The 9,340-nt window shown below is 61.8% G+C and overlaps 2 protein-coding genes across 2 annotated transcripts; one reads left to right on the top strand and one right to left on the bottom strand.

Moving 5' to 3' along the window:
- Positions 1 to 432: 432 nt before the first annotated feature.
- PTX4 (pentraxin 4) lies at positions 433 to 2,514 on the bottom strand. Its single transcript, XM_053992208.1, has 2 exons — positions 2,066 to 2,514; positions 433 to 1,939 (listed from the first exon to the last, which is right to left on the bottom strand). Exons 1-2 carry the CDS (start codon positions 2,192 to 2,194, stop codon positions 683 to 685), a joined length of 1,386 nt encoding a protein of 461 aa, XP_053848183.1. The 5' UTR covers positions 2,195 to 2,514; the 3' UTR covers positions 433 to 682.
- An 809-nt stretch (positions 2,515 to 3,323) lies between these two features.
- On the top strand, positions 3,324 to 9,340 carry ECI1 (enoyl-CoA delta isomerase 1). Its single transcript, XM_053992261.1, has 7 exons — positions 3,324 to 3,408; positions 3,670 to 3,816; positions 4,771 to 4,898; positions 5,464 to 5,610; positions 6,478 to 6,599; positions 7,292 to 7,470; positions 8,833 to 9,340. The coding sequence occupies exons 1-7, from the start codon at positions 3,369 to 3,371 to the stop codon at positions 8,997 to 8,999; spliced, it is 930 nt and encodes a 309-aa protein (XP_053848236.1). The 5' UTR covers positions 3,324 to 3,368; the 3' UTR covers positions 9,000 to 9,340.

Below are 9,340 nucleotides of genomic sequence, written 5' to 3'. Positions count from 1 at the left end.
AGAGGTTGCGAAGCTTTGCCCCACGCACACACAGCCGGCAGCACGGCCCCGCCGTCCCCGGGAACGCGGGGCTCTGGGAACACGGGGCTCTGGGAACGACGCTGCTCCAGCTCTCCAGGCACAGAATTCCTCAGAGCAGACGTACGGGAGCGAGTGTGCTTCGCCTTATGGAGCAGCACAGCTCGGCCCAGAGCCCTGCCCCGCCACGGAGCCCCGCGGGCAGGGGCAGCGCACGGGACCGGCGGCTGCTCCGGCGGCGCTGGCTCACCCCGGTCACGGCTGTGCCGTGCTCCGCTTCCCCTGCTCTGCCTCAGGGGCAGGGAACGAGCAGCGGCACCCGCTCCGGCTGCCCGTGCTGAGCAGCTCCTGCCCGGCTGGGAGCGGCACCGAGCGCTACAGTGAATGAGCAGGACAGAGGTAAATCGGGTTTCTCTCACGTGAGGAGCATTTTAATAGGAACCATGGGCTGTGCATCCTCTAGGAGCAGGCGACCTCTGGCTTTGGTCCCACCTCTGCCCCACTGGCTGCCAAGACCCTTTTCCCTCCGCCGGTGGTGCCGGTTCTGAGATGCCCTCCCTGCTGGGTGTCCCATCACCCTGGGAGGGTTCAGCTCGTGTCGGGAGCGGCACCATGAGCCAGCCGTGACCGCTGGTAGCCGGCACCGTTCCTGCTGTCAGCCGCGTCAAAGGCAGTGCTGGAGGCAGGGACACGCCACCCTCCGCACCCCGCCCTGCAAGGAGGCATCGGCCAGCGTGAGGAGGGGGCCACGGGGCAGCCCCCGCCCGGTCGCCATTCTGGCCACCTCCCCAGGCAGGAGAGCCCGTCTCCAGAGAGCGAAGCCAGCCAGGTGACCCACAAAAGCTTCTCCAGTGCCCAAGTCCACGTTGGGGCCGTCCTGCCCCCAGCCCAGCACCAGCGAGCCACCAGTGGGAATTTCATAGCCCTGCTGGAAGCCGGAGCCGGCAGCCAGCAGCCTCCTGTCCACGTAGAAGCGGTAGTGGCCCTGGCCGGAGGACCAGGTGAGGCACAGGTGGTGCCATTTGCCGTCCAGGAGCGGCGCCACCGGGAGCTCCCGAACTTGCCCGTCCCCCACGATGAAACGTGCAGAGCCAGGGCGATCCCCACCGTGGCCGTGCACGGCCAGCTCGCTGTGCCCGTCCTCGGTGGCGTAGGAGAGGAGAGCACCGAGGCGAGGGGCTGGGGTGGCCAGCCAGGCACAGAGTGACATCGCCCGCAGGCCCCGGTGTGGCCCCAGCCCCAGGACGGCCCCGTGCTCAGCGGAGGTGTTGGGGAAGAGCAGGACGGCACCGCCGCGACAGGCGGGGGAGGCGGGCAGCGGGGCGGGGGGGCCGTACCTGCCCTCTCCTGGCTGCCGGGGGGCTGGGGGCTGCTCCCGGGGAGCCGTGCTTACGGTGGGGAGCACCGCTGCCATGCTCTGGGCTGCTGGTGCTGCATCCCGAGGGCTCTCCTCATCCTCCCCGGGCGCTCCACCCGGCCCGGCATCAGCCGGCAGGCAGTGCCCTTCCTCCTGCCGGTGCTGCTGCCACCGCCTCGTCTTCGGGCGGCGAGGGCCGGGGGTGCTGCGGACAGCCTGGCCCGGTGGCTGCTGCTCCAGCGGGCTGCCCCGGCTCCGGAGGGCGAATGGCAGACCGTGCGGTTTGGTGCCAGCCTCCACCAGTGCGGCTGGTGCGTGGGTGAGCAGGCCGTGTGGTGGGCTCAGGGCACCCACCGTCCCCTCCAGCCTCTTCAGCCTGCGGCGTAGCCTCCGGCCAGCAGTGGCCAGGCGGGCCAGCTCGGCACCCAGGGCGGCCCGGGCAGCGTCGGCCGCTTCCGCCTGCTCCGCCAGCGCCTGGAAACGTCCGTCGATGTTGTAGGAGATGTTGTAGTTGCTGGCGATGCTCTGGAGATGGTTCAGTGTCACCTCCTGGAGCCGGAGAAACTGCAAGGGAATGGGATGACGTGGGGTGAACCTACGTCCCCATGCCGGGTCCCTGCCCAACCCAAAATGCTGAGTGTGCCCCTGGCACAGGCTGGGCAGCACCCCCTCCCCGCCCCGGGCACCCACCTGCTCCTCCAGGCGCCGCAGCCGCAGGAGCAGGGGGCCGGGGCGGGCCAGGGGCTGCGGTGCCCGGGTCAGGCCGCCCTGCAGGGCAGCAGCGAGGATCAGGCAGAGGGGCAGTGCCATCCCCGCCATCCCGCTGCCGGACGCTTTCTGCCTGCACGGCGAGGCCGGCCCTGGACCCCGTGGTGTCCCCTCGGGCAGCCTTCACCACTGATGAGATCCGCAGCCACCGCTGGCACGGCCCAGCACCGGGGCTCCCAGCGCCGAGGCCCCGGGCCAGCGCTCCGCGGGGGCGGCTGGCCCCGGCCCAGAGCTCCCGGGGCTCCGGCGTCCCGCGGCAGGGGCCGGGCCGGGGTATTCGGCTGTGAGGTGGGGAAAGGGGTGTGGGGCATCCTGGGCACGTGGCTGGATGCAGGGCAGGGAGGGACAGGCCGGGCAGTGCCGGCAGGGCAGGACAGGGCAGGGGGGATGGGGTGGTCAGTACCGGCAGGACAGGGCAGGGCAGGGCAGGGCAGGGCCGGTCGGACGGAGCGGTCAGTGCCGGTAGGGCAGGGCAGGGAAGGGCAGGGCAGGGCAGGGCCGGTCGGACGGAGCGGTCAGTGCCGGTAGGAGAGGGCAGGACAGGGCAGGGCAGGGCAGGGCCGGTCGGACGGAGCGGTCAGTGCCGGTAGGACAGGGCAGGACAGGGCAGGGCAGGGCAGGGCAGGGCCGGACGGAGCGGTCAGTGCCGGTAGGACAGCACAGCACAGGGCAGGGCCGGTCGGACGGAGCGGTCAGTGCCGGTAGGGCAGGGCAGGGCAGGGCTGGTCGGACGGAGCGGTCAGTGCCGGTAGGACAGGGCAGGGCAGGGCAGGGCCGGTCGGACGGAGCGGTCAATGCCGGTAGGACAGGGCAGGGCAGGGCAGGGCAGGGCCGGTCGGACGGAGCGGTCAGTGCCGGTAGGGCAGGGCAGGGCAGGGCCGGTCGGACGGAGCGGTCAGTGCCGGTAGGACAGGGCAGGGCAGGGCAGGGCAGGGCAGGGCCGGTCGGACGGAGCGGTCAGTGCCGGTAGGGCAGGGCAGGGCAGGGCTGGTCGGACGGAGCGGTCAGTGCCGGCAGGGCAGGGCAGGGCAGGGCAGGGCCGGACGGAGCGGTCAGTGCCGGCAGGACCGGGCAGTGCGGCAGGGCCACCACGAGGGGGCAGCATGTGCGCGCAGCAGCGCCGCCGGTGGGCGGAGCTTTACAACAGTGGGCGGGGCTTCAGCGCGGCGCGGCGGGGCCCCGCCCTTCCCTTAGCCCCGCCCCGTACCCTTGAGCCCGGCACAAGATGGCGGCGGCGACCCTCGCCCGCCGGATCGGCCGCTCAGGTGCGCCCCGACCCCGCCCCGACCGCTCCCTGCGGCGGGCTCGGCGTGTCCCCGAGCCCCCGCTGCCTCTCTGTGTCCCTCCCTTACCGTCAAGGTGCTCCACGTGTCCCTCTACCGTGGGTTGGGGTGTCCCTGTATCCTCTCTGAGCGGGTCAGGGTGTCCCCGTGTCCCGCCCTGTCCGTGCAGAGCGGTTTTGGGGAGCGCACCCCACACTTGTGGGGGCTGTGCTCTTCCCGTCCTTACCTGTCTGTGTCCCCCAGGTGTGCTGCCCTTGTGCTGCCGCCTCCCAGCGTGGGACAGGGCCACCCGGCCGCCCCCCAGCCCCCTGCAGCCGCCAGGCCTCCCGCTCGCCCCGTGTCGTTCCTTCAGCAACAACAAGATCCAGGTGGAGCTGGACGAGAGCTCAGGTACGGCGGGTGGCACCTCTGCGGTGTCAGCCTCAACCCACGGGCATTGTGGGGCACAGGCAGGGTCCCTTCCACCCCTGTCCCATGGCATGTGTGGCTCTGGGCATGGAAAGTCACCAAAGCCCCAGGTGTTACAGCTACAGCTGCTTAGGAGCCTTGGGGAGAAGTGTTGGGCTTGGGAGTCTCACCAGTTGTGGGCACTTCAGGTGGTTGGTGCTACAGACAGATCCTGGTTGTCATTGTCCCCTGCTTGTGCATTGTCCCCTCTCTGGGGGTCCCAGGTTTGGGCACCTGGTAGAGTGGCAGTGCTCCGTCAGGGAAGAGCTGTTGGGAATTTCTGTGACCTGGCTACCAGGAATAGCTGTCACAGGGCCATGTCCCTGCACTGAACAAAGGCACCTGTTCTTGTGGCTTCCCAGGTCCTGCTTTCAGGTGCCTGGGTGCATCCTCGTGCTGTTCCCAGCTGGGCATGGCTGCAGCACCCAGGCTAAGCACTCAGGGAGAACCTTTTGGGTAGGGTAGTGCAGTTTGGGCAGGGACAAGGGCTCAGAGCCCTTCCCATGGTGCTGACAGGCTCACAGCAGGTGTGTGACCCCCTGGACACAGGCTGGGTGCTGTGGCAGAAGCTACAGGCTCGACCTTCCCCATTGAGCTGAGAGAGAAGGGAACGGCTGGGCTTTGGGACACGTGGCGTGCCCCCACACATGACCTGGTCTGTGCTCCAGTCCACCACCTGCTGAGTGACCCTGGCTTGTGGGTGGATCTGGGCAAAGACAGGACCTTGCTCTTGGCTCTGCTGTTCTGGAAGCTTTTAAACAGCCAGGATTGCAGTTGAGTGGGAGTGGGAAGACACAGTTGGGTGAGGGAAACAGGGAGGTGGGTGAAGCTCCTCTGGGTAGGGTGGTGTGAGCTGCTGCGGGGGTGGTCTGATGTCCCTGTGCTTACCCTGCACAGGTGTTGCCATGATGAAGTTCAAGAGTCCCCCAGTCAACAGCCTCAGCCTGGAGTTCCTCACAGAGTTTTCCATAAGCCTGGAGAAGCTGGAGAACAACAGGGCCTGCCGGGGTGTGATCATCACCTCTGTAAGTGTTTGCTCCTGTTTGGTCACTGGCAAGGGAGGGCCCCCAGGCACCTCGGACTGGCTCATGGAGGAGGGGAGGAGGCTCTTGGAAGGGCCATGATCTTTCTTCTGTGCCCTTTTGTAGCAGAGAAATGACAACCAGGTGTTGTGCTTTGTCTTGAAAATCAAATTTGCTTATCTGCCGACCTGCCACATCCTGTGACGTCTCCTGGCTCACCCACAGGGAGCTCCTGGGAGATGCCAGTGCTAATTTTCAGGTGTGATGTGGGGACAAGGTGGTGCCTGGCAATGAGACAGGACAGGTTTTGTGCTGTGTGGCTGATGTACTCACATATGGACCCTCACCCTGTCCTGCTTGTGTTGCAAGCAGAGGCCCAGCACTGCACACTATGGTAATGGGATAATCCAGGTTGTGGGAGAACTGGGAAGATATTTTCAGAACCCCAAAAGACCCTGAATTACATCACATATTCATCACTTTCTGTTGCTCCAACTACCAGGCTGAGAGCTAAAGGGGCCTTCCTTCCCTGTGACTCTCAGTGACCTCTGTCTTTTCCCAATTCCAGGCTGTCCCCAAAATATTTTCATCTGGCCTGGACATCACCGAGATGTGTGGGAAGAGCATAGAGCACTACACCGAGTTCTGGAGAGCCGTGCAGGAGATGTGGCTCCGGCTCTACGGCTCCAACATGGTGACAGTGGCTGCAGTCAATGTACGTCCTTTGGGCCCACCTTCCTCAGGGTGGGATTGTCACCTGCTGTGGCTGCTCCAGGCTGTGTGGGCAGGGACAACTGAAGAACCAGGCTGAAATTCATCCAGGGATGTATCTTGTTGGGGCGTTCAGACAAAACTCGTGTCTGTCAGTTCTGTGGGGTGTGGGAAGGTATGGGAGCGTGGGATGCTGCAGGCTCTGTGTAAGCTGCAGGCACTGCTGGGTTACATTTCAGCATTTGCAGCAGGTTTTGCTCCTCCAGCTGGGATTCTTGGCCAGCAGAGAAGTGCTGCTGGAGTCTCCGTGTCCATGGCTGGGTCATTATATTTTTGGTGTCTTGTTTTCGTTTTCCAGGGTGGTGCTGCCCTGGCAGCTCACGGTGGTGTTTGTCCACAGCCCCCCATTGAAGGCACTTGGGTTTTCTCTCAGGCATCCTGTGCAGGGCTGAGCAGCACTGAGACATGGAAAAGATGGTCACAAATGGAAGGGAAATCTTCCCTGTGAGGGGGGTGAGGCCCTAGAACATGTTGCCCAGAGAAGCTGTGGCTGCTCCATCCCTGGAAGTGAACAAGGCCAGGCTGGATGGAGTTCTGAGCAACCTGATCTAGTGGAAGGTGTCCCTGCCTGTAGCAGGGGACTGGGAATGAAATGGGCTTTAAGGTGCCTTCCAACCCAAACCCTCCTGTGGTTCTATGAAACCCTGATAAACATTGGAAATCTTCTTTAGGACTGTTTCAAATCGGGTGATCAGAAACTTGGGGACATCTGCTCTATTTTCCTGGTGTCTTCTGTGCTCTGGAGTGATCAGCAAGGCTGGGGGGTGTTTGTAACCGTGTCCTGGACTCACTCTGTCCTTCTCTCTGCCAGGGGTCCAGCCCGGCTGGGGGCTGCCTTGTTGCCCTGTCGTGTGACTACAGGATCATGGCAGAGAACCCCAAATTCAGCATCGGCCTGAACGAAGCCCAGCTGGGCATTGTGGCTCCCTTCTGGTAGGCCAGTGCCTCCCACTTCTAGTATCATGTGTAGGTCTCTAGAAAGAATTCACCTTCAAGGAGATAATTAGTCAGTTCAGCTGGTCATGGCAGTGTGGTTTGTGTGTCAGGGGTCAGGTATTTGCAGCTGCAGGAGATGACACCTCATTTCTGTCCTGTCCTGCAGGTATCTGAAAAGCTTTCAGGCTGCAGAATGTCCTCACATCCTTCACCAACAAAGACCTCAGTTCTGGCCTTGCAATTAACTCCAGAACGAGTGCGGGGAGATCTCGTGTGTCAGGCTCAGTCTGGGAATAGGCATTTTCTGGGTACACACTGGGTACCTGCAAAATCCTGCGGTGTGGAGATCTCTGAAAGCACAGGGGCACTAAGACACTGATACACAGGCCCTTGTTTGCCCTAGGAATGTATAAATGTACTGTTGGGAAGGAGCTCTCAGTCACAGCAAGTGAGTACCCACAGGCACTGAGAGTAAAAAGAGCAGTTTTCCTACAGAGGAGAGGGAACTCTCTTGGGGTACTACCAAAAATGGCTCTTCTCACACCATTTTCACATTGTGACTGAACCTGAGCAGTGGAACCAGGATGCTCTCAGAGCCCTGAGCCTGGGGAGTGGGACCAAGGTGCTGTCAGCTCTTGATGTCTGGGTGAGCTGCCCCTGAGCATGGCTTTCCCTCCCATCTCTTGCAGGTTTAAGGACACATTTGTGAATGTTGTGGGACACCGAATTGCTGAACGCTCCCTCCAGCTGGGCTCCCTCCACCCTGCACCTGAGGCCCTCAGGTTGGGCCTCGTGGATGAGCTGGTGTCAGAGGAGAAGCTCATGGAGAAGGCTGCAGCTGTCATGGCACAGTGGCTGGCCCTTCCTGGTAAACCTCTGGCAGGAGAGGAGAGGACCTGGTCTGAGTGGGAAGCACAGATGCCAGGGCTGGTACCTGGGAGCTGTGTAACAGTTTCCATTGAAAGGGGAGGTTTGGATTGGCTGGGAGGTAGGAAAGTTCAGCCCAGCAGTTCCAGCACCCTTGGGCTAATGGAGAGGGACACTGTACTACTGTTCAGGGCACGTGGCCCCAGCTCAGCTCATCCTGCCAGCCCTGCTGAGTCAGTCTGGAGGTGTCTGAGATCCACAGACAAAGCGAATCTCTATCTGTCAGTGGAGGTGTTAGCCCAGGAAAGCTGCCATGGAGCTGAGTGAAGAGGCTGGGTGAGAGTTCCTGGGTGGCTGCCAGGCTGCTTTCGTGGTCTGAATCAACTCTTGGCACTCTGGATGGCAGTGATGGGGGTGTGGATGAGGACAGGCACAGCACAGGCATCGTGTGTTTGGGCTGCTCCATGACTGCAGCACAAGGTTCCTGGGCTGGGAGAGGGCTCTCCACAGACCTGAGCTGTCCCAGCCCATGCCACCTCTCGTCCCTGCTGTCCTGGTGTTAGAGTGACACCTCACCCCCCAGACTGGGGAGCATATCTCAGCTGTGCCCTCTCCTGACTTCCAGGAGGTCCTGTGCAGATCCTTCCTCTAAAGCAGAACTGTGTCTGGGTGGAGGTGGCTTCAGCACTTGGGTGCTGGAGCAATTCAGAGTTCCCAGTGTGTGGATGGAGGGGGTCAGTCCCCATTTCAGTGTCACTAAGTGCATTAATAAAACATCTGTGCAGCAGATGTGCTGCCACATCACTGCACCTGGCTTTGTGAGGGTGTAAGCAGATATGTGCTCAAGGCCTCAGTCAGCTCCACCAGCTCCTGCTGCTCCAGCAGCATCCACATATCCATGTGGAATGGCACAGGCCCAGGGATGAGCTCGAGGGAAGTGTTGCTGGCTTTTGTACAGCATGGTTGGCAGGAGCAGACTGTCTTGCAGGGATTGAAGGAGTTGGTTCAGGGGAGCTTAGAGCCACAGCAGTTTCAGATAAGAAGGAATTTTGTTTGGTTACTGGTATGTATTGGAGATGGATATTGGGCTCTGGAGGGCACAGAGAGAAGGAGGTACACAACTTTCTGTCATCTTTGCCAGTAGATCAGTCATTTCCCAATTGAGCAATACAACCATAATTTATTGTATGAGAATTTATCCAGTTCAGCTCCCAGCTGGTGGGTTTTTCTTACTCCTTTCCCTGCTGCTTTCAAGAGCACTTTGCAGTGCGAACTATGCCATTAGACCTGCATTTGGTGGCATTGAGAGCTGGTCAGGGGTGAGAACAGGGCGTGTTCCTCACCCTTGCTGTCCTCTCTGCAGACCATGCCCGCCAGCTCACCAAGACCATGATGAGGAAGGCGGTGTTGGACCGCCTGGTAGCTCACCGGGAGGAAGACATCAAGAACTTCATCAGCTTCATCTCAAAAGAGTCTATCCAGAAGTCCCTTCGCATGTACATGGAGATGCTGAAGAAGAGGAAGAGCTGAGGATCCAGCTGGTCCCTGGGAGGTCGAGTCACCCTCTGAAACGCTGCAGTAGCTGTTGGTCTCACAGCGAAGCCACCTGCAGTGCCAGCAATCGGTGACGTGCCACCTGCTCCCACGGCTGCCCAGCTGCCCCTTCCCTTTGTGCCTGTAGAGTGCCTGACACCACTGCTGCCTTCCCCAAGGGCAGGGAGAGCCCGCCCAGCCCCCCAAGGAATGGACAGGGACAGGGTCTCAACATGCTGTGGCCTGAGCCTGATGGTCCTTGGATGTCCTCCCTCCTGTCCAACAGTTAATCGTGGAACGAGGTTTGTCAATAAATCTTCAATGAGGTAGGAGATGGA

This window comes from Vidua macroura, chromosome 16, assembly GCF_024509145.1.
Source record: "Vidua macroura isolate BioBank_ID:100142 chromosome 16, ASM2450914v1, whole genome shotgun sequence".
NCBI lineage: Eukaryota > Metazoa > Chordata > Aves > Passeriformes > Viduidae > Vidua > Vidua macroura.
Note: the sequence above shows the minus strand (reverse complement) of the source record. Positions and strands in the feature narration are given on the sequence as shown.